Here is a 24,478-nt window from a genome sequence, read left to right as displayed (position 1 = left end):
TAATTTCCTTTCTGCTGCCTTCCTCCTTTCTTAAACAGTGGGGTGACATTTGCAGTTTTCCAGTCCTCTGGCACTGTGCCAATGTCCACTGATTTTTGAAAGACCATTGCTAATGCCTCCACAATCTCTACTGATACCTCTTTCAGAACCCTAGGGTGCAGTTCATCTGGTCCGGGTGACTTATGTACCATTAGTTCTTTTAGCTTTTTGTGCACCTTAACCCTTGTAATAGTAGCTGCACTCACTTCTCTTCCTTCACACACTACAACATCTGGGACACTGCTAGTGCCTTCCACAGTGAAGCCTGATGCACAATATTCATTTAGACCATCTGTCATCTCCTTGTCCCCATTACTATTTCTCCGGCCTCATTTTCCAGCAATTATAATTCCACTCTCATTTCTCTTTTATTTTTTACATACTTGAAAAAGATTTTACTATCCACTTTGATATTGTTTGCTGGCTTGCTTTCATATTTCATCTTTTCCCTTCTAAAGATTCTTTTAGTTGCTCTCTGTAGGTTTTTAAAAGCTTCCCAATCCTCTATCTTCCCACTAATTTTTGCCTTGTTGTATGCCCTCTCTTTTGCTTTTGTATACCTTTGACTTCTCTTGTCAGCCACGTTTGTACTATTTTGCCATTTGAGTATTTCTTTGTTTTTGGAATACATCTGTCCTGCACCTTCCTCATTTTTCCCAGAAACTCATGCCATTGCTGCTGTGCTGTCATCCCTGCAAGCAGCTCCTTCCAGTTTACTTTAGCCAACTTCTCTCTCATACCATTGTAATTTCCTTACTCCACTGAAAGGTAAATGAAGTATTTTGAAAGTGATCTGGATTTGTTGTTCACATTACTGAAATCCATAACAGAGTGTTATCAGTCATTAAGGAGGACAATTAACTGTTCTTCTGATGGGAGTTGGGTACAAGAGTGAAGATGTCTTCCTGAAATTATATGTGGTTTTGATAAGACCACATCTGAAGTAAGGTATACAGTTTTAGTCGGACAGCATAGATTTTCTCGATTGGTTCCAGGGATGGTTGGTTTGCCATACAAGGAGAGTGTTCCAGAGTTGGAAAAAAATGAGACATTATTTTATTTAAAATTATAAAACATGTACAACAGTTGGCAGGCATAATACAAGAAGGATATTTTCACTGGCTGAGGAATCTAAAACCAGGATCGCTGTCCCAAATGAAGTGTAGGTCATTTAAGACAAATAGTCATAGTCATACTTTATTGATCCTGAGGGAAATTGCTTTATTGATCCCAAGGGAAATTGAGAATACTTTCGTCACTAAGATGGTGAAGCCTTGGAATTCTTCATCTTTGAGAGTTGTGGAGGGTGTATCATTGATTGCTTTCAAAACAGTGTTTGATAGATTTCTAGTATCAAAGGATAAATCAGGAAAGTAGTGTTGTGGCTATAGGAGAATGGAGAACCAGGTTCAAAATGGCTACACCTATTTCTTGTTCCAATTTTGGGAAAATATGGGCATTAAGAACTATGTAACAAATGTATCCTAAACAATAGCCTTTACCTTTCTCAGCATAAGGGTTCCTTGGCTCAGTAATAAGACTGCAGAACCTAATGAAGAAAATATATACAGTAGTCTGAACATTAAAAACTAGGTTTAGACTTTATGACCTCTTGCATCTATTCACAAGGATCAAAGCTGATCTGATCTTCAGCTTGATACCATTTTACATGTCCTGATACCACAGATTACAGCTGCAGGAAGGATTTAGGCAAAATCATGATTTACTCTGGCTTACACCACATAACGTAACTGGGCATGGTGGGGGGTGGGGAATGACATGACACCTAAATGAATCAGAAGAATTAGCAATGTATAATTTGGAAATTTCAAGATTTTGCACATTAAAAATGGCATTTATAATGGCCCAATATTAAAATTTCCATATTTACATTCAAGAACAATTAAAAATTTTAGTCAACTACACCTGATTTTACAATTCCCTACCTTATTGATCATGAGCCACCTCACAAACCTATAATCATATGGTTCATTCGTTTCAGTGGATTCTGGCAGGTCAACATCTGAAAGGAAAATAAAGAACACAAGGAAGTTGAAAACTTCAGAAGACAATCCAGTCCCATTTCATCTTATTCTATTAATGCACATTACGAAACTCAGAAACGTTCTTAGCCTGAAAAAAGTGAAGACAGATCTCACAAAATTCAGATCAGAATGCCTTTTATGTTCAACTTACCAAGTTTATAACTATACCTAAGATGGAGCTAATCATGATTCTCTTGGTCAGAATATAATGATAAAGGGAAAACTACACTTTAAAATAATATAGTGGCTCATTTAGAACCAATATTTAATACTAAAACCAAATGGAAGTGTTATTTGTATATATAGTGTGACGAAAGAGGGTTACAAAAAGTACACATAGACTAAGATGTTAACTGTCCTGTGCTGGCACCAGTGGGATCAGCAGTTGATCTGCCACCTGTCTTCAGGAGAAAGAGAGATAAGGAAGACAATGGAGCAGCATTTGGAAATGTTAATGAAGAGACGAGAGAGTTTAATGGAAGGAGACACCGGTCTGAGAACTGTCAAGATCGGCTCCTTTTTGAACCCTGAACTGTTTGAAGTGTGATGGACAGGCGATACCCCAGCAGGGGGATAAAAAGGGACAGGTTCGCTAAGGCAGGACACACACGACACCACGAGGTAACGAGACCCTGGAAGCGGTGCGCCTCCCACAAGTCGGTGGGAGTTTTTGGAGGGCTGGTCGCGGGACCAAGCCAGAGACGCACAGGGTGGAAAGGTACGATCGGCGGGAACCTGGTGTGTGTCCGCCCTTGCCTGGGTGCCGGGTTCACCGCTGAGGAACGATCGTATCTGAAACAGAGGGGTCACAGTCGGTGACCTCGAAGACATTACAAAGGGCTCGCCCGAAAGCTGACTGCGAGGAATATCGAAGGTCTGTGTGGAAGCCGTTTTGAATATTCATTCGTTTTCGCCCTCTCTCTCTTCCCCCCCCCCCACTGTCCACCGGCACCGCAGTGATTACTGTGAACTGAACTGAACTTTCCGTCACTTTGAAACTGGTCATTTACCCCTAGACGACGATAGAGCTTGACTGATCCTATTATCCTAGTTCTGTGTACATGTGTGTTTATCATTGCTGAACTGTTGCATTTATTATCCTTTTGATTAGAGTACTGTGTTGCTTATTTCTTTAATAAAACTTCCTTAGTTCCAGTAATCCAGACTCCAACTGAGTGATCCATTTCTGCTGGTTTGGCAACCCAGTTACGGGGTACGTAACAATAGGAATACATTTAATGTATTCCCGAAGGGTTTCAGCCCGAATGTCGACTGTACTTTTTCTCATAGATGCTGTTTGGCCTGCTGAGTTCCTCCAGCATTTTGCGTGTGTTGCTCAGATTTCCAGCATTTTCAGATTTTCTCTTGTTTGACATTTAACATGTGTCTATTGGACATCAGCCCAGCTATTACAGTACCATTAAAAAAAACAAATTAGATTAGTCAATGTGAATTCTTTATGTACAAATATTTACTCACCGATCTCTGAAATGTCTGCAGCCAAGTAGTAACCACCCTCAGATATAACTGGTTTCAATCCCACAGAGGCAAGACAGGCAGCAAGACGATCACGCTTAACTTGCAGCTCCTTGCGCAAGCAGATGAAATAACTTTCTGGTGTACCCAGATGTTCAAATTCCCTCTCAAACCCCTCTGCCACTGCTTGCTGTGGGGAAAAAACATTCTTAAGAAGTACACTCTATTTCGATGCTGTTTAACTTAACAGTTCAATAACTATATATATATATATATATATATATATAGTGTGATACTACATTCATTGCTTCAAAATACTAATCAATATGGGGAATGTATAGAGGAAGTTAACTTGTCTCCTTAAGAATTAGCTTGTGCTAAATTTATAATGCTGATTCTTCAACCCAGGAAATCTGCCACATTTGAGAAATATTGTTAACGGTATTGATTCTTCATCCCAGGAAATCTGCCACTTTTTAAGAAATGTTGTAAATGGACCTGCTAATGTGTCTCACTGATGAAAAATGCAGACTAGATCTCACTAGAGAGCACGGAGGAACATCTGGAGTAACTTCTGAAATGCCTGGTTCGCTGCCGTTGCTACTGTGCGATCGAGAGTCTCCAGAGGGAAGGCCCCAAAATCCTCGGCTTTGCCTGCTGCTGGCGACCGGAGCTGAGGTCGAAGCGTTCAACAGAGATGGTGCTCGGTGCTCGGTGTCAGAGCTCGAAGTGTTCGGCGACTCAGAGTCGGACTGTGGTCAGGTATGGCAGGGAGAGTTTTCTTCCTTCTCCCGTCTGCGTGAGATGTGGGACTTTCGAGAGACTTTGAACTTTTTACCGTGCTCACGGCCTCTTCATCAAGTTACGGTATTGCTTGCACTGTTGTAACTATATGTTAAAATTATGTGGGTTTTGTCAGTTTTTCAGTTTTGGTCTGTGCTGTGTTTCTGTGATATCACACCGGAGGAATATTGTATCATTTCTTAATGCATGCATTACTAAATGACAATAAAAGGGGACTGCGTGTCCTCATAATCTAATCTAACTGTTTAAACACCAGCTACTCATAATTATAGGCATTTAATCATTAGGGCTCTCCAACCTGTATTTAATTACAAAAAAGAAGTTTATGAGCGAGCATCTTTAGTACTGAAAAATATCCAAAACACAAAGTTTGTTGTGAGTAGATGGGGGAAGAGGGTAAAAGATGGGTGGTGGTATAGGCAATAAAAAGTACAAGGTACACAGTTACAAATGTCAAGTTTGAGCAATTTGTGACTAATAGATTCTTTATAATATGGGTTTACAGAAGTAAGTATTTTTTGAAGGAGAGAAGCAATACATTTTAGAAGGGGCTCAAATAATTGATGGTGATGAAAAAAGTGCAGTAAATCAGATTCAGAGTGCTGGCCAAGATTAGAGGTAGAGTAACTTACTTTAACTTTATGGCTTTCAGATTTCCTCCCAAATCCAGAAGATAAAGAGCATAAGACACAGGAGTAGAATTAGGTAATTTAGAATGTCAAGTCCGCTCCGCCACTATATCATGGCTGATTTATTATCCCTCTCAACCCCATTCTCCTACCTTCTCCCCGTAACCTTTAATGCCCTTACAAATCAAGAACCTATCAACCTCCACTTTAAATATACCAATGACTTGGTTTCCATAACTGTCTGTGACTATAAAATCCAGAGATTTACGACCCTCTGACTAAAGAAACTCCTCATCTCTGTTCTAAAGAGATGTCCTTTCATTCCAAGGTTGTGCCCTCTGGTCCTAGACTCCTCCACTATAGGAAGCATAATCTCCACATAGACTCTGTCTAGGCCTTTCAATATTTAATTGGGTTCAATGAGCTTGCCCTCATTTTTCTGAACTCCAGCAAATACAGTCCTACAGCCATCAGATGTTCCTCACATATCAACACTTTCATTCCTGGGATTATTTTCAAGAACTTCCTCTAGACCCTCTGCAATACCAGCACATCCCATCTTAAATAAGGGTCCCGAAAACAGCTCTCAATGCTCCGTGCAGTCTGACCAAAGCTTTATAAAGCCTCATTTATATCCTTTTATATTGTAGTGTGAAAGTTAATTGGTTACTGTAAATTGCCTCTGTTACAGGTGGCTCAAGGCAGAATTGCAGGATCTTGATGGTTATTGCAATACAATGGGTGACAAGGAATGGGATTGTTTTGTGCAGTACATCAGGAAGCTAATGCTGCAGGAGAGGTGTAGGAAGTCTTTGTAAAAGTTACCTGGGCAGGTACATGGTAGGGAAGGTTTACAGGCCAGATGTAAGCAAATGGGATTATTTTTGACTTAAATCTTGGTTAACATGATTTCTATGATGCATGACACTATTCAGTTTAAATGCATTATTACAAGTACATGATGTAATTCCCTCTCAAAATGGGAACATAACCAACAACAATACAACTCCATGCAATCACAGGTTTGCCAAACAATTATTTTAGATACTTCTCACCTGTGCTCCAGTAGAACAGTGGTAGGTGGTGTTCTGATGGACAGTCTGCAAATGTTTGATGATGCATTTGTGTCCAAATGCCCATCCAATCTGCAATAAATCAAGTAGTACTGCAAAACCTGTAACATCTAGCAGTATTTTAGAAAATAAAATATAAATCCATGCGTGGAGCCAAAAGAAATTGGAGAGAACTTAAATGCATTCTTGTATCTGTATTTATTCAGGAGGTGGATACAGAGTCTAGAGAAGTAAGGCAAAACGGTATCAACTTCATGAACTCTACACAGATTACAGAGGAGGTGTTTGCTGCCTTGAAGCAAATTAGGGTGGATAAATCCCCAGGGCCCGACAAGGTGTTCCCTTGGACCCTGTGGAAGGCAAGTGCAGAAATTGCCAGGGCCCTATATTTAAATCATCCTTAGCGACAGGTGAGGTAAAGGACTGGAGGATAGCCAATGCTGTTCCACAGTTCAAGAAAGGCTTTAAAAATAAACCAGGAAAGTATAGGCTGGTGAGTCTGACATCAGCAGTGGGAGAGATATTGGTAAGTATTCTAAGAGACTGGATATATAAATATTTGGATAGATATGGACTAATTAAGGATCGTCAGCATGGCTTTGTGCATGGTAGGTTGTGTCTAACCAATCTTATAGAGCTTTTCGAGGAAATTACCAGGAAACTTGATGAAGGCGAAGCAATGCATGTTTTCTACATGGATTTTAGCAAGGCATTTGACAAGGTACCACATAGAAGGTTGGTCAAGAAGGTTCAATCACTCAGCATTCAAGATGAGGTAGTAAATTGGATTAAACTTTGGCTTTGTGGGAGAAGCCAGAGAGTGGAGGTAGATGGATGCCTCTCTGACTGGAGGCCTGTGACTAGTCGAGTGCCACAGGGATCAGTGCTGAGTCCATTGATGTTTGCCATCTATATCAATGACCCGGATGATAATGATGTTAGCTCAATCAGCAAATTTGCGGATGACACCAAGATTGGGAGCGTAGTGGACAACAAGAAAGACTATCATGGCTTACAGCAGGATCTGGACCAGCTGGTAAAATGGGCTGAAAAATGACAGTTGGAATTTATTGCAGACAAGTGTGAGTTGTTGCACTTTGGTAGGACCAACCAGGGTAGGTCTTACATGGTGAGTGGTAGGGCACTGAGGAGTGCGGTAGAACAAGGGGATCTGGGAATACAGGTCCATCAATCATTGAAAGTGGCATCACTGATAGGGTCGTAAAGAAAGCTTTTGGCACATTCGTCTTCATAAATCAAAGTACTTAGTACAGGAGATGGGATGTTACTTTGAATTGTACAAGACATTGGTGAGACCTAATTTGGAATATTGTATGCAGTTTTGGTTACCTACTTACAGGAAAGATGTAAATAAGGTTGAAAGAGTATAGAGAAAATTTGTAAACATGTTGCCAGGCCTGGAGGACTTGAGTTATATAGAGACTGAATAGGTTAGGACTTAAAATCCATTACTTTACAAGGAACAGAGGAGATTTGATAGAGGTATACAAAATTATGAAAGGTATAGAAAGCCAGACCAAATGATGCATGTGAGCTTGATTTCAACATTTAAGTGAAGTTTGGATACGTACATGGATGGTAGAGGTATGGAGGGCTATGATACCAGTACAGGTTGATTGGAGTAGGCAGTTTAAATAGCTCAGCATGGACTAGATGGGCCAAAAGGCCTGTTTCTATGATGTACTTTTCTATGACTAAATGGTTTATAACAAATTTGTACAGAATTCCTACTAAAATAATCTCATTTTATTTCAGAGGCATAATTTCAGAACTTTTAACAGCTGTAATCCATTAGCAAACCAACTATGTGCAACATCCCAATTACAAGCAACATGCTGAGCTCAGAAGGTTAATTTCTTCTTGTATTTCTAACTACAATGGCTGAGTCACAGTGCCAATGGACCAGGTGTTAAATTTGTAAAATGTAGTAGATCTCAAGCCTATTTCATTGCAGTGGATCTCAGATTCTGCACAGCTCTATCTACTGTCCAGTTAACAATTTAATTATACTGAAAACAAATTTATGATTTGATCCAAACCCAAACTGGTTGCCTACATTTTTACACAGAAATTGTATTAATGCCACAAGTAAATGGTACTAATTAGCTCTGTTAATTAATAGATTATTCATTTGTAAAATATTTTTCCAGCTCACCTTCCATCCTGTAGCACTGAAAGATTTTCCTGCACTCCCAACAGTGATGGTTCGTTCCCACATCCCAGGCAAGCTGGCTAGGAATGCAAGTACAAGAGGAAGCTAATTAGAGGCAGAAATACGTGCATGTACAAGAATGTAGGAAGAGCCACTAAAAATCTCTGCATGTTTCCACATTGGAGCCTTATTAGTACATTAACAGACATTTTGCAGCCATAGAAGTATAGTAGTTGAACACAATTTACAATTGCGAACAGATTTTCCAAACAGTGCATGCCATTGGCAGTTTGTAATATAGTGCAACCTCAGGAAATATTCACAGTTCAAAGTAAATTTATTATCAAAGTACATGTACTTTATGTCACCATATACAACCTTGAGATTAGTCTTCTTGCAGGCATATCAGTAACCATAATAGATCAATGAATGACCACACCAACAGGGCAACAGACTGTACAGATACAAAAGAACAGTTCAGTGATAGGGCAAGTTGTTGTTTTGTATAGCAGGTGTTTTCTCTTCACATCTATAATCGTTTTTTGTCAACTCACTGTGTTGGGCACGTGGCCAAGTGGTTAAAGCGTTTGTCTAGTGATTTGAAGGTCACTAGTTTGAGCCTCAGCTGTGGCAGCATGTTTGTGTCCTTGAGCAAGGCACTTAATCACACATTGCTCTAGTCTGAGCGAGGAGTGGGGCCCCACACAGACTTCCAATCTGCGCCTTGAAAATGCCTGACGCAGGCCTCTCATGGTCTGAGGGGACGTTCCCCCTTTGTCAAGCCAGTACTCCAGCTCGAGGCCATATCAATGGACTACAGCAAAACTGTCTCGGATCTTGGTGAGGGCATGTTTGAACCAAGTGGAAGACATCCTGGGTTGGGGCACCACAGGGGCAAGCTGGGGTTTATCGGGCACCCCATCAATGTAGTGTTTGCGCTGTTAGGACAAGTGAAGGTGAGTGAAGTTACCCCCTCTGGTTCGAGAGTCTGATGGTTGAATGGTATTAACTTCCTGAACCCGATGATGTAAGTTCTAAGGCTCCTGTACCTTCTTTCTGAAGGTAGCTGTGAGAAGAGAGCATAACCTGGATGGTGGGGATCCCTGATGATGGATGCTGCCTTCCTGTGACAATGCTCTATGTAGATGTGCTCAATGGTGGGGAGCGCTCTTTCTATGATGGGCTGGGTCGTAAAATTCTTGTAGGATTTTCCATTCAAGGGGCATTGGTGTTTCCATACCAGTCTGTGATGCAGTCAGTCAATATACTCTCCACGGCACATCTAAAGGCGCTTATAAGTTTTAGATGTCATGCCAAATCTTCACAACTTCTAAGGAGTTTGGCATAGCATTGTGGGCTGAAGGGTCTGTATTGTGCTGTAGGTTTTCTATGTTCTAAGTAGAGGCACTTCCATGCTTCCTTCGTAATTGTACTTACATGCAATTATACTGCCCTTATATTAAATAGTGCAATTATATTATATATTACTTAGTTAAAATTAGTGGTGTGCCTATTTCTGCACATCCACCAATAATAACTGGATCAGACTTTACACAACCAATAAATCAAATTTAAAAACAGCAAATCTTTTGAATTTATAGATCACTTTAAATTCTACTCCAGAGTGGAACCAGAACTAGAAAATGAGAGACTGGCTCTGGTAACCGATTTATGTAAAATAAAAAGATTTTGATGAGGCTGCTGAAGGGGCTGAGTGGAAATTCTAGAGCACAAATGCTGGTAGCTGAGGAGTTTGGTGGGGAGGTGGAGGAGAAGGACAAAACAAAAAAAAAAAATATCAACAGTCATGAATGTGGAATACTCGGGAGGTGATAAAGAGCTCTGCAAGGCTGGAGATATGGAGAGAGGTAAACTTTAAAAATGATCAAGTGATGACTCAGGCCTCAATACAAATTCATCAAGAAATAAAAAAAGTAACCAAGGTTTCTGAAAGTGAAACTTGAGCAGCTGAGTTTCTGAAAAACTGGAGTTTATCAGTGATGGAAAAGGAGAAAGAAAACAAATGAATTATATAATCTGGCAAAAGTGATGTCATCTCAGCAGTGAAGGGTTGAGGCACAGATAGACATAGTTGGTGCTATGTGGAGGTTAAATAATGAAAAGTCTAGGTCAACCAAGAAGTCTATTCTGTAGTATACTTTAAAATAAAAACTTAGCCCAGAAGGCACATAAATCAAAAGCAGGAGAAAGGTGGCTGCAGCCAAAGTACTTAGCTTCAGTTTTTCACATCAAGTTGAAAAAGTTTATTCAAAACTGGATGTCAGACAAGCTAACGGAAATAATATAAACATGAAACAGTGGAAAGAGTTGGGTATCATCAGATTAAGCCAACCCTCTACTTGGAATTTTGATAGCATAATGGTTGCAGTAACGTTATTACATCGCAGAGTGTTCCGGAGCACTGTTCCCTCTTATATTAGTTTCAATATAATTATGGAGAAGGATAGGTCTGGACCCAGGGTTCAGATTTTTAATTGCAGAAAGGCTAACTTTGAGGAGATGCGAAAGGATTTAGAAGGAGTAGATTGGGACAATTTGTTTTGTGGGAAGGATGTAATAGAGAAATGGAGGTCATTTAAAGGTGAAATTTTGAGGGTACAGAATGTTTATGTTCCTGTTAGGTTGAAAGGAAAGGTTAAAAGTTTGAGAGCCATGGTTTTCAAGGGATATTGGAAACTTGGTTTGGAAAAAGAGAGATATCTACAATAAATATAGGCAGCATGGAGTAAATGAGGTGCTCGAGGAATATAAAGAATGTAAAAAGAATCTTAAGAAAGAAATTAGAAAAGCTAAAAGAAGATTTGAGGTTGATTTGGCAAGTAAGGTGAAAATAAATCCAAAGGGTTTCTACAGTTATATTAACAGCAAAAGGATAGTGAGGGATAAAATTGGTCCCTTAGAGCAGGGGTCCCCAACCTTTTTTGCACCACGGACCAGTTTAATATTGACAATATTCTTGCTGACCGCGGGGGGGGGGGGGCTTGGTGGGGTGGTGTTCAAGTAGGGTTAAACTCACCTCAACATGTCTTTTACAGTTAGTGTTGCCAGCTTTCTCACTCCCAAATAAGAGACAAAAGTAGCAGTCAAATCCTGACAAAGGGTCCCGGCCCAAAGCGTCGACTGTACCTCTTCCTATAGATGCTGTCTGGCCTGCTGCGTTCACCAGCATTTTTTGTGTGTGTTGATGGGACACTTGTGTTTACCTCGAGAAAGACTACCATGACCATGAAGCCTTGTATAGGCACCTGTGTGCGCATGTGTGATGTGCGCATGCACGTACGTGCCGATTTTTCCCCCACAAATCGGTTTTGGCTTAATCTTCCCGACTACGCTGTACATACATTATTTCTACTTTATATAGGCTGTGTATTTATCATATCATTCCTGCTTTTACTATATGTTAGTGTTATTTTAGGTTTTATGTGTTATTTGGTATGATTTGGTAGGTTATTTTTTAGGGTCTGGGAACACTCAAAAATTTTTCCCATATAAATTAATGGTAATTGCTTCTTCGCTTTACGCCATTTCGGCACGAAAGGTTTCATAGGAACGCTCTACCTTAGTGGGGGAAATACGGGACAAGGGCGGTCCCGTATGGGACAAACCAATTTAGCCCAATATACAGGATGTCCCGGCAAATACGGGACAGTTGGCACCCCTATGTTCAAGTTCAACAGTGCGAGACAGGGAATGGGGAAAAGTGCAGCCGACTCGTATCGTTTCCTCGTGGCCTGGTAGCACATGCTTTGTGGCCTGGTGGTTGGGGACCACTGCCTTAGAGAATCAGGGAGGACAGTTATGTGTGGAGCCAAAAGAGATCGGAGTGGTTCTGAACAATTTCTCCGGTATTCACTAAGGAGAAGGATATTGAATTGTGTAAGATAAGGGAAACAGGTAGGGAAATTATGGAAACTATGATGATTAAAGAAGAGGAAGTACTGGCGCTTTTAAGGAATATAAAAGTGGATAAGTCTCCGGGTCCTGACAAAATATTCCCTAGGACCTTAAGGGAAGTTAGTGTGGAAATAGCAGGGGCTCTGACAGAAATATTTCAAATGTCATTAGAAACGGGGATGGTGCCGGAGGATTGGTGTATTGCTCATGTTGTTCCATTGTTTAAAAAGGGTTCTAAGAGTAAACCTAGCAATTATCGGCCTGTGAGTTTGACATCAGTGGTGGGTAAATTGATGGAAAGTATTCTTAGAGATGGTATATATAATTATCTGGATCGACAGGGTCTGATTAGGAACAGTCAACATGGATTTGTGCATGGAAGGTTATGTTTGACAGATCTTATTGAATTTTTTGAAGAGGTTACTAGGAAAGTTGACGAGGGTAAAGCGGTGGATGTTGTCTATATGGACTTCAGTAAGGCCTTTGACAAGTTTCCACTCGGAAGGTTAGTTAGGAAGGTTCAATCGTTAGGTATTAATATTGAAGTAGTAAAATGGATTCAGCAGTGGCTGGATGGGAGACGCCAGAGAGTAGTGGTGGATACCTGTTTGTCAGATTGGAGGCTGGTGACTAGTGGTGTGCCTCAGGGATATGTACTGGGTCCAATATTGTTTGTCATATACAGCAATGATCTGGATGATGGGATGGTAAATTGGATTAGTAAGTACGCAGATGATACTAAGATAGGTGGAGTTATGGATAATGAAGTAGGTTTTCAAAGCTTGCAGACAGATTTAGGCCAGTTAGAAGAGTGGGCTGAAAGATGGCAAATGGAGTTTAATGCTGATAAATGTGAGGTGCTACATTTTGGTACGAGTAATCAAAATAGGACATACATGGTAAATGGTAGGGCATTGAAGAATGCAGTAGAACAGAGGGATCTAGGAATAATGGTGCATTGTTCCCTGAAGGTGGAATCTCATGTGGATAGGGTGGTGAAGAAAGCTTTTGGTATGCTGGCCTTTATAAATCAGAGCATTGAGTATAGGAGTTGAGATGTAATGTTGAAATTGTACAAGGCATTGGTAAGGCCAAATTTGGAGTATTGTGTAGAGTTCTGGTCACTGAATTATAGGAAAGATGTCAACAAAATAGAGAGAGTACAGAAAAGATTTACTAGAATGTTGCCTGGGTTTCGTCACCTAAGTTACAGAGAAAGGTTGAACAAGTTGAGTCTTTATTCTCTGGAGCGTAGAAGGTTGAGGGGGGACTTGATAGAGGTATTTAAAATTATGAGGGGGATAGATAGAGTTGACATGGATAGGCTTTTTCCATTGAGAGTGGGGGAGATTCAAACAAAAGGACATGAGTTGAGAGTTAAAGGGCAAAAGTTTAGGGGTAACATGAGGGGGAACTTCTTTACTCAGAAAGTGGTAGCTGTGTGGAACAAGCTTCCAGCAGAAGTGGTTGAGGCAGTTTCGATGTTGTCATTTAAAGTTAAATTGGATAGCTATATGGACAGGAAAGGAATGGAGGGTTATGGGCTGAGTGCAGGTCAGTGGAACTAGGTGATAGTAAGAGTTCGGCATGGACTAGAAAGGCCGAGATGGCCTGTTTCCGTGCTGTAATTGTTATATGGTTAAGTTGCATGGGTGCACGGCCATTCAGTAATTGAAACACTCCTACACACTTAGCCTTTGTTGCTGTGCAGCTGGAATTTTCTTTTACATAATGTTAATATAATCATGAAATTATGTTAATATAATTGTGCAATATCCTATAATTATTTGTTAATGAATATAATCTATATTTTTCTCTAAGTAATAAATTTACCACAATCTCTACTTTGAAACAGTTTAGAGCTTCACCATATTTACATTGTGTTTCAAGTTACAACACTGTTACAAATTGTAGCAATAAACACAGAATGGAAGTTAGTAGCCTATTGTTAATAAACCACCTACCAGCCTGCTGAACGCCGATGCTGTCTAGTCAAAACATTTTATTTTTGACATTGTGCCTGTCAGTTGTTTTGACTGTCTGACATTGTTTACTTGTGTTGTGAGTTGGGGTCTGTAATGTGCATATTACAAAAAAAGTTAAGATGCTGCACAGTTTTCAGGGCAGGTAAAATTGTCCTGCTCAGAGCAATGGTTGGCCCACACAGCTGTAAAAAAAAAAGAGGGAATGGTGTTCCGGATTTCAGAGTTCAATTCTGGCACCGCCTGTAAAGCATTTGTACAAGTTCAAATTTAATTTTCATTCAACTATTCATGAATACATGAATATAGCCAAAATAAGACAGTGTTACTCTGGGGCCAAGGTGCAAAATACAGTACCAACAGTCACACATATTGGGACATGAATGTTGCAGAACTCTGCAGTCGAACACATCTTATGCTCTCCCTGTGAACCAAATGGGATTCCCCCAATTGCTCCAGTTTCCTCCAACAATATGTACCAGTTAGGAGGTTAATTGGTCATTGCAAGTTGTCTTGGGATTAGGTTAGTATTAAATAGTTGGGTTGCTGGGCAGTGCAGCATTTGGACCAAAAGGGCCTGTTCCTCGCTGGCGGAACAGACTCAATGGGCCAAATGGCCTAATTCTTCTCCTATATCTTATGGTCTATTATCTAAATGGGGAGAAGTTTCAAACTTCAGAGGTACAGAGGGACTTAGGAGTCCTCATGCAAGACTCCCAGGAGGTTAATTTACAGGTTGAGTCTAAGGTAAAGAAGGCAAATGCAATCTTGGCATTTATTTCAAGGGGAATAGAATATAAAAGCAAGGAGATAATGCTGAAACTTTATACGACATGAGTCAGGCCACACTTGGAGTATTGTCAACAGTTTTGGGCCCCATATCTCAGAAAGGATGTGTTATCATTGGAGAGAGTCTAGAGGAGGTTCATGAGGATGATTCAAGGAATGAAAGGGTTAACATATGAGGAACATTTAGCAGCTTTGGGCCAGAACTCACTGGAATTTAGAAGAATGCGAGGGAAATCATACTGAAACCTACCAAATGTTGAAAGGACTAGATAAGGTGGATATAGAGAGGATATTTCCTCTGCTGGGGGTATCCAGAGCTAGAGGGTACAGCCTCAAACTTAAGCGGCGACCTTTTAGAATAGAGGTAAGGAGCATTTTTTTTTAGCCAGAGAGTAGTAAATCTCTGGAATGTTTTGCCACAGACTGTGGTGGAGGCCAAGTCTGTGCGTGTATTTAAGGCAGAAGCTGATCATTTCCTGATCAGTCAGGGCATCAAGGGATATGGCAAGAGGGCAGGTGTATAGGGTTGAGTGGGATCTGATATCAGCCATGACGGAATGGCGAAGCAGACTTGATGGGCTGAATGGCCTACTTCTGCTCCTATGTTTTATGGTCTTAAGATGCTATAAATGAAGACCATCATCCTTTTTATTAATATGCAAGAAGCTTGATGAGGAAGAATTAGTGTTTGACATATTCAACATCAGTCCTTCAGCATCTCTCCCTGCAGGACCAAATCAATGATATTTCTAAAATCATTTATTTCCTACTTACAACTTAAACATTTCTAAAAACAGCTGATCTTCCTTCCTATGGTACCATTGCTTAAAATTCCTCAGCCCCAATCTTCTACCTTCTCCTCGTATCACTTCATGCCCTGACCAATCAAGAATTTATCTTTAAATATACATGAAGACTTGGCTTCCACATCTACCTGTGGCAGAGAGTTCCACAGATTTCCCACTCTCTGGCTAAAGAAATTCCTCCTCATCTCTGTTCTAAAAGGATGCCCCTCTATTCTGAGGCTGTGTCCTCTGGTCTTAGACCCTCCCACCATTGGATACATTATCTCCACATCCTTTCTGTCAAGACCTTTCACCATTCAATTGGTTTCAATGAGGTCACCCCTCATTCTTCTGAATTCTAGAGAATACAGGCCAAGAGCCATTAAATGCTCTTTATATGACAAGCTATTTAATCCTGAAATCATTTTCGCGAACCTCCTTTGAACCCTCTCCAGTTTCAGCACATCCCTTCAAAGATTAGGGACCCAAACCTCACAATACTCCAAGTGAGGCCTCACCAGTGCTTTAGAAAATTTCAACATAACACCCTTGCTTTTATTTTCTAGTCCCCTCTTGAAATGAATGTTAACATTGACCTTTAGGGAATTCTGCACAAGGACTCTCTTCGATTCTCAGTTTTTTTGTATGTTCTCTCCATTTAGAAAATAATCAACCCTTTCATTTCTTTCACCAAATTGCATGACCATATGCTTTCCAAACTACATTCCATCTGCCATTTCTTTACCCATTCTCCTAATCTGTCTTCCTCAAAACTAGCTGCCCCTCCACCTATTTTCATATCATCTGCAAACTGTGCAACAAAGCCATCAATTCCATCATCCAAATCATTGACATATAATGTAAAAAGAATCAGTCCCAATACAGACTCATGTGGAACATCACTAGTTACCAGCAGCCAGCCAGAAAAGGCTCCCTTCATTCCCATCCTTTGCCTTCTGACAATCAGCTACTGCTTTATCCATGCTAGAATATTTCCTGTAATACCATGGGCTCATAGTTTGTTAAGCAGCCTCATGTGTGGCCTTCTGAAAATCGAAGTACACAACATCAACCTATTCTCCTTTGTCTATCTTGCTTGTTATTTCTTCAAAGAATTCCAACTGATTTGTCAGGCAAGGTTTTCGCTTGAGGAAACCATGCTGACTACAGACACAAACCAAATGAAACTTCTGACAGAAAATTTGTGAAAGATTACATTTTGATAGGAAGAATAAGGCAATATATGAGGCAACTGCAAGACACAAATCTGAAAAGGTACAAGTGCAGAAGGACAGGAGCTTCTGTATTTAAGTTATTGAAAGTGATGGGGTAGGCTAAAAAGCAGCCAAAAACAGTATCATACAATATCCTGGGCAAAAGATTACAAGAGCAAGGAATCATTATGAATCTTTATAACAAATCAACTCCACCACACCTGAATAAAAGTCTCTTCATCCAGGTCAAAAAACCTTTTTTGTTCTAATTCTGTTCTTTCTTATAAAAGCAGTCTATATAATTTACCTTTTATTTGTGAATACTATGTATCTAATATCACAATACACTCAACTTTAACTTTGTCTGGGCCCCATGCTGAAGTAAAGATGCTTATTTATCTGTTAATATTATTTGCATCTTTTTGTACTTGTACAGTTTGTCTTCTTTTGCACATTGGTTGTTTCCTAGTCTTTGTGTATAGTTTTCATTGAATTGAATTTATTTTTTACATCCTTCACATACACGAGGAGTAAAATTCTTTATGTTACACCTCCGTCTGAATGTGCAATGTGCAAATTACAGTATAGTAATTTGTAATAAATAGTATGTACAGTAAGATATACCACAGAACAGTCAATATAGCTTAGAAATAAAGTTGTGTCAGCATGAATTAATCAGTCTAATGGCCGGTTGGAAGACGATGTCCCACAGCCTGTTGGTCCTGGCTTTAATGCTGCAGTACCATTTCTCAATGGCAGCAGCTGGAACAGTTTGTGGTTGGGTTGACTCAGGTCCCCAATGATCCTTCTGGTTCTTTTAATCCATCTATTGCTGTAAATATCTTGAATAGTGGGAAGTTCACATCTACAGATACGCTGGGCTGTCTGCACCACTCTCTGCAGAGCCCTGCAATTGAGGGAAGTACAGTTCCCATTCCAGACAGTGATACAGCCAGTCAGGATACTCTCAATTGTGCCCCTGTAGAAATGGTTCTATTGTATTTCCCTGTTCTACTGTGAATGCCTGCAAGAAAGCAACCTTGGGGTAGTATATGTGACATACAGTACTGTGCAGAAGTCTTAGGCACATATATATAGCTGGGGTGCCTAAGATCTTGCACAGAACTGCATTTGTCAACATGGAGTGGAGAGCGAGTCTGCAAATTTGGCAGGAGCAAAGAATGTTGGGAATGGTGAAGGTGGCGTTGTGGGAGGGTTATGTGACAGGTAGTGGAGAAGGAGAGCTAGACGCAGGTGTTAGCGCAGATACAGACACACCCAGCCCTGAGACACCTGGCAAGATCAACTGATTCCAAACAAAAGGCTTTTTGATCATTACAGAATGTCTCTCTGGTGATTCCTGCTCCCTTCCCCTTTTCCCAACCATGATTCCCCTCTCCCTGCCCTCTTCCCACACCGTCCACAATAGAGACCCATACTAGAATCAGGTTTATCATCACTCACGCATGTCATGAAACTAGTTTTTTTGTAGCAGCAGTAAAATGCAATACATAAAATTACTACAAACAATACTGTGCACAAGTCTTAGGCACCCTAGCAATATATATGTGCCTGAGACTTTTGCACAGTACAGTATACAGTACATACTTTGATAATATATTTACTTCGAACTTTGAGATGCGAGGCCTCGGATGAACGCAAAAGAAATTTGACAAAATGATTCCTGAGATGTGGGTTTATTTACTTCCATAAACAGGAGGAGATAGGGCCTCTGCAAAGGAAGGGGTTCAGTGGGGATCTGACAGATTCCAGTCAGTAGATAGTGAATTGGTTACCATGGCAGAAGGGTTAAGAACCAGATAATGCAGAATGAAAATGATTGACAAAAGAACCAAGAAGAAATATATATACATGCACTGGATTGTACTGGCAGGGGCAAGTGGTGGTGGCAGGTTAAATCATTCAAAGAAAGAATTAAAGTACTCAAAAGGGAAAAATAACAAGAGTTAGAGGACAAGAGAAATGAGACGACTTGTTTTGGACTTGCTTGGAGTCAGCATAAAGTTGTTGAGCTTCTTTGTAAGTTTATTAACTTTCAGCCTGTCTGTGATAGAATTTTGCGTATAGAACAGAGAAAGAGCATGAGCTTTGAAGGGTTTGGGGCAATGCAAGATTAAACCCAATGAAACAGAAGCATTGAAGATATCAGCTAACACGAATACTTGGAAAGGATCAGGAATTAATCCAGCAAGAGACCTGAGATGCAGGAGATAGATGAAAACAAAGTGAACTTATGTGGGGATGATAGCAATTCAAGGCTAAAATAATGGAGTAGTCAGGGAAAGAGGAGCCAATCAGCATGGGTATTCTCTTTCTGCTAATATCTGCAAACAGGAAAACCCTCACATATTAAGGTTGAAGAGGCAGTGAATTGAGGCTCAATGTCTCAATAGAAAGGATGGTCTTAAACATTTGGTGTTGGAACAATAAATGAGAAGTTTGCAGAAAGTAACTTACTAATTTAAATTTTTTTAAGTTGATGTATTAGCAGTGGTCTGACTGGACATCAGTTCAGTAAACAGAAGCTTACAAGCACTTTCAGGACTGTTGCAATAAAAGACAGACACTGGTTTTTGTAACCTTCTTAGATTATTATAATCATCCCAATATATAGCTGAATATTAATTGGTGTGAAGTTATGCAACTCACTGCAGTAAACAGAAAGCATTCAATTGTATAAACAAAAACTATTTACGGATGGAGAAGGGACCTCAAATGAGCTGTGTATGCACATAGTACTGATTTCCAAACAGAGCAAAATAAAGAAACCTTTGAGTCAAGGGCTACCAGTCCACCTGGAACACTCAATCAGTTGATACATTAGATAAATGTTTAGCTGACCAAGAAGAGAAGGAAATTAAAGAACCTCAAGATTCTTAATTTTAAGAGTTAAAATTAAAGAACCTCAAGGTGACTCGGGTCATAAAATGAATTATCTTGCTTTAATTTCTTTAACAAAGTATAACGTAAATCAGATTCATTTCAAGAAAACCTAATGACATCCCACAGTCGAAAGACGTATCAGATAGTTTAACTGGTCATTGTAAATTGTCCAAATTAGCGTTAATTGGGTTTGTCAGGGGTTGCTGGGGTGGTGTGGCTTGAATGGCCTACTCCATGCTGTATTACTAAATAAATAAATGTTATTTATACACATAATCAGAATTACTTAAATGATGCATTCTTACCAATTCGCACGTGCTCATTACCATCGTACACCAGCCACTCATATACCTCATCACTAATACACAAGACATTGTGTTCTATACAGAGATTTGCAATCACTTGCAATTCTTCGCGGTTAAAAACCTAATTTGGAATAAAATTTTAAAAATGTTCAGTAATATGTTTGGAGCAGATGTAAATCAACCTAAACTTCCTTTGTTCTTTGTCCTCTGTCTCACCGGATTAATCATTCTTTCATCTTTCACATGGCTCCTCTTTTTAGTCAGGTCACGGAACTGACCCATTTCCTTTTAATCATTAGAGAAGAATGTCCATCACAAAGCAGAACATGCTGTTTTTACGTCTTTTCTCATTCTGATCAAGCCTGGTCACACTGTTTACAATTGTTTGAATAAGCAACAGTTTTTATCAAGTATAATCTCCAGCCTACATTTTCATGGAGAAAATGTTTCTTTTTAAAACCAAGGTAAAAAGACCTTTGTGACTAAAAGGCCTGGGTAATAATACAATATGTCACTGAATTAAAATATGATCTGCCTTTATGGAATACCTCATCATACCTTGGGAACATTCCAAAGAGATTTACAGTAAATAAGTATTAAGATGCCTTGTGATACAATTTAGTACTGTTGTTTTCCCCTACAAGAAAAAAAGAGAGGTTTTGATGATTTACACTGGATAAGCCAAGTGAACCTTTGTGTTCTCCCACTGGTCCTAGGGCTAATTCTCAGTATCAATCTGAACTACCAGAACAGCAAGAAACTGCTTGGATTGTGAACTGTTATCTGGGACCTGGTCTATTTGTCTCAGACTGATGAAAACCAAGAGAATTTGTTATATGCTGATTCATATGAGTGGAAAACCTTTTAATGCCATATTTTAGTTCCACAAACACTACTTTCAGCATCATAGTCAGAAATTATAGACAATTTATAACAGCAATATTTCTGATATCAAATATATCCAAATGCAATGTGAATAACCCCCTTGGCAAATACTCTCAAGCATTTGGCAGTGCTGACCAGAACAGTATTCTTCCCCAAGTTTACTCAGCTTGTCAACTGTTAACTGAATTCACTGAGAAAAATCCCAATGCCAGGGAGATGGTGAAACAACAGAAAATCTGCAGATGGTGATTGATTTTAGGCAGTAAAGCACTGTGAAGAGTTCTGTATACATTCTGAGAGAAGAAGTTGTGGTGGTGGAGGAGTACAAATACTTGGCTGTTCATCTATGACAACAGACTTGACTGGAAAACCAACACCAAGGCTGTTTACAAGAAGGGGATGAGCAGACTCTATTTTCTTAGGAAGATGAGGTCCTTCAGTGTGTGCAGCAGGATGTTAGAGATCTTTTACCAGTCTGTTATAGTGAGTGCAGTCTTCTTTGAGGCTTTATGTTGGGGGAGCAGCGTCGGTGCTGATGATGCAAAATGATTAAATAAACTCTTAGCTGGATCCATCCTTGGCTACAACCTGGACTCTTCTCAGTTAGTGATGAAGAGGAGGTCACATCATTGCTTTATGAAACTATTCTTATTTATCCCTCAGCTGGTTAAGTACATTCTGATGACTTCTGATGAAGGGTGACAGCCCTTTTGGGTTGAAATATTAACTGTTTATTCCTCTCCATAAATGCTGCCTGACCTGCTGAGTTCCTCCAGCACTTTGGAAAGACATACAAGGAAGACCTCACAACACGCTGGAGGAACTCAGCAGGTCGGGCAGCATCTGTGGAAACGATCAGTCAACGTTTCGGGCCGGAACCCTTCATCAGGACTGAAGAGGGAAGGGGCAGAGGCCCTATAAAGAAGGTGGGGGGAGGGTGGGAAGGAAAAGGCTGGTAGGTTCCAGGCGAAAAACCAGTAAGGGGAAAGATAAAGGGGTGGGGGAGGGGAAGTAGGGAGGAAATAGGCAGGAAAGGTGAAGAAGGAATAGGGGAAAGCACAATGGGTAGCATAAGGAGGCGGAACCATGAGGGAGGTGATAGGCAGCTGGGGGAGGGGGCAGAGTGAAACTGGGATGGGGGAAGGAAGGGGGAGGAAATTACCGTAAGTTGGAGAACTCAGTGTTTGTACCCAGGGGCTGGAGACTACCCAGCTGGTACATGAGGTGTTGCCCCTCCAACCTGAGTTTAGCCTCATCATGGCAGTAGAGGAGGCCATGTATGGACATATCCGAATGGGAATGTGAAGCAGAGTTGAAGTGGGTGGCAACCGGAAGATCCTATCTGTTGTGGCGGACGGAGCAGATGTGCTCGATGAAGTGGTCCCCCAATCTGTGTCGGGTTTGTGCAGCCTCCTCTACATCGGTGAAACCCGACGCAGATTGGGGGACCGCTTCAGATTGGGGGATACAGGTCACTCCAAACAATACTTTTAAATTTTGCCAGATTTATCAAGGTAAATCTTCTCTCTTCCCCAAAAGTCAACCTGATTGTTATCGCCACTCCCCATTCCCTCATGCACTAATCCTGCTTGACCTGACTTACTTCCTCCATATTTGCAGTTCCACAAAATATTTGAAAAGCAGCTTATCCAATTAACAGACTTCGTAATTAAAACAGCTTATAATGTCAACCATCCATCAAATAGATGTTTGCCTCAGACATTAGCAAAGATCTGGTATTATAAACTCAAGAGATTCTGCAGATGCTGGAAATCCAGAGTAACACACACGACATACTGGAGGAACTCAGCACATCAGGTAGCATCTATGGGAAGGAATAAAGTCATTGTTCTGGGCTGAGGCCCTTCCTCAGAACTCAAAGATGAAGTATTGTATCCCTAAGATTGTTGATAGACCTTTAGTACATATACTTTAGGATTTGAATTCAAATCTACAAATATTAAGTAAATCTTAATCATTAGCACCTGCTGTCTGGCAATCTATAACTATACAGTTCTCCTTTACTCTTACCTTGCCAAGAGGGTTGTTTGGAGTATTGATGACAATGGCTTTTGTACCTTTGTTGAATTTATTTGCTAATTCAACAGGATCCAAAATCCAGTCAGCACTAGTCATTAACCTTCCAGATGCTGGTTTCTGAAAAACAATACACAACTTTCAAATTTTGTCTAGTCAACAGGAATTCCTAACCACTCATATGCTCCATGGGTAGTATTTAATTCTTGAATCAGCTACTCTGAAAAGAATTTTACAGAAGTTACTTGAACAGATAGTGGTATTAAATTGCATAAAGTACTTTTCTTGTTCAAAGATATAATTTGGGATATCCATGACCATGTCAAAGGTTTTAAATAGACATTCAGACACTAATTTCACAAACATGATGATCTGAAGATAAAAAGCAAGTACTAACACAATGTCAGTCCTTAATTCTGTATAGTCCTATTTAATTTTAGTCACAATAAAATACCAGGGTATTCAAATTTAATCATGTCATCACTGATAAGTTACTAAAATGCTTGTGGGACTGATGCTGGGGGAATACAATGTTTATCAACCACAATTTACATTAATAGAAACAGAGATAGTCACAGACAGAGCTTTCCACACATCCCCACAACACATTGTAAATACAAAAGACTCTTGAAAACAAATGCAGCAAGAAGAATTTTGAATTTAGCTGCAATTCTATCTAATATGTCTTGTTGCCACAAAGGAAAAAGAATAACAACCTGCTCTGATGAACTTCGTCAGCAGCTAACCCACTAAATCTGCTGTATACTGCCTGCTATATTTCAAGCCAACTTTTCAGAAAATGCTCAGTTAATAAGACCATAAGATATGAGATACAAGAGCAGAATTAAGCCATTTGGCCTATTGATTCTGCTCCACCATTTCATCATGCCAGATCCAATGTTCCTCTTCGCCCATCTCCTGTTTTCTCTTCATATCCCTTCATGCCCTGACCAATCAGGAATCTATCAACTTCCGCCTTAAAAATATATATATATATATAAAGGCTTTGCCTCCACAGCTGACTGTGCCAAAGAATTCCACAAATTCACCACTCCCTGGCTAAAGAAATTCCTCCTCATCTCCATTCTAAAAGGATGCCCCTCTACTCTGAGGCCGTGTCCTTTGGTCTTAGACTCTCCCACCATAGGAAACATTCTGTCCACATCACTCTATCAAGGCCTTTCACCATTCAATAGGTTTCAATGAGGTTACCCCTCATTCTTCTGAATGCTAGTGAATACAGGCTCAGCCAGAGCCTTCAAACGGTCTTCATATGACAAGCTGTTCAATACTGGAATCATTTTCATGAATGTCCTTTGAACCCTAGCAACACATATAAAATGCTGGAGGAACTCAGCAGGCCAGGCAGCATCTATGGAAAAAAGCACAGTTGACGTTTCCAGTCAAAACCCTTCGGCAGGAC

The 24,478-nt window shown here is 40.1% G+C and overlaps 1 protein-coding gene across 7 annotated transcripts in view; it reads right to left on the bottom strand.

Moving 5' to 3' along the window:
* The window catches only part of LOC134359821 (kynurenine--oxoglutarate transaminase 3-like), a 121,218-nt gene that overhangs the window by 8,359 nt on the left and 88,381 nt on the right, over positions 1-24,478 (bottom strand). For 6 of the 7 annotated variants that reach the window (XM_063073519.1, XM_063073518.1, XM_063073521.1 and 3 more), the window contains 6 exons: positions 23,050-23,175; positions 20,134-20,254; positions 8,243-8,319; positions 6,049-6,138; positions 3,564-3,750; positions 1,986-2,062 (listed from right to left, as the gene is read on the bottom strand). In XM_063073519.1, coding sequence (XP_062929589.1) covers positions 1,986-2,062; positions 3,564-3,750; positions 6,049-6,138; positions 8,243-8,319; positions 20,134-20,254; positions 23,050-23,175 — 678 coding nt within the window. The remainder of the gene's footprint in view (positions 1-1,985; positions 2,063-3,563; positions 3,751-6,048; positions 6,139-8,242; positions 8,320-20,133; positions 20,255-23,049; positions 23,176-24,478) is intronic. The other variant, XM_063073522.1, reaches the window with a different exon arrangement.

The sequence above is a fragment of the Mobula hypostoma genome, chromosome 21 (genome assembly GCF_963921235.1).
Source record: "Mobula hypostoma chromosome 21, sMobHyp1.1, whole genome shotgun sequence".
In the NCBI taxonomy this organism is placed as follows: Eukaryota; Metazoa; Chordata; class Chondrichthyes; order Myliobatiformes; family Myliobatidae; genus Mobula; species Mobula hypostoma.
This window is presented reverse-complemented; position numbering and strand designations above follow the sequence as displayed.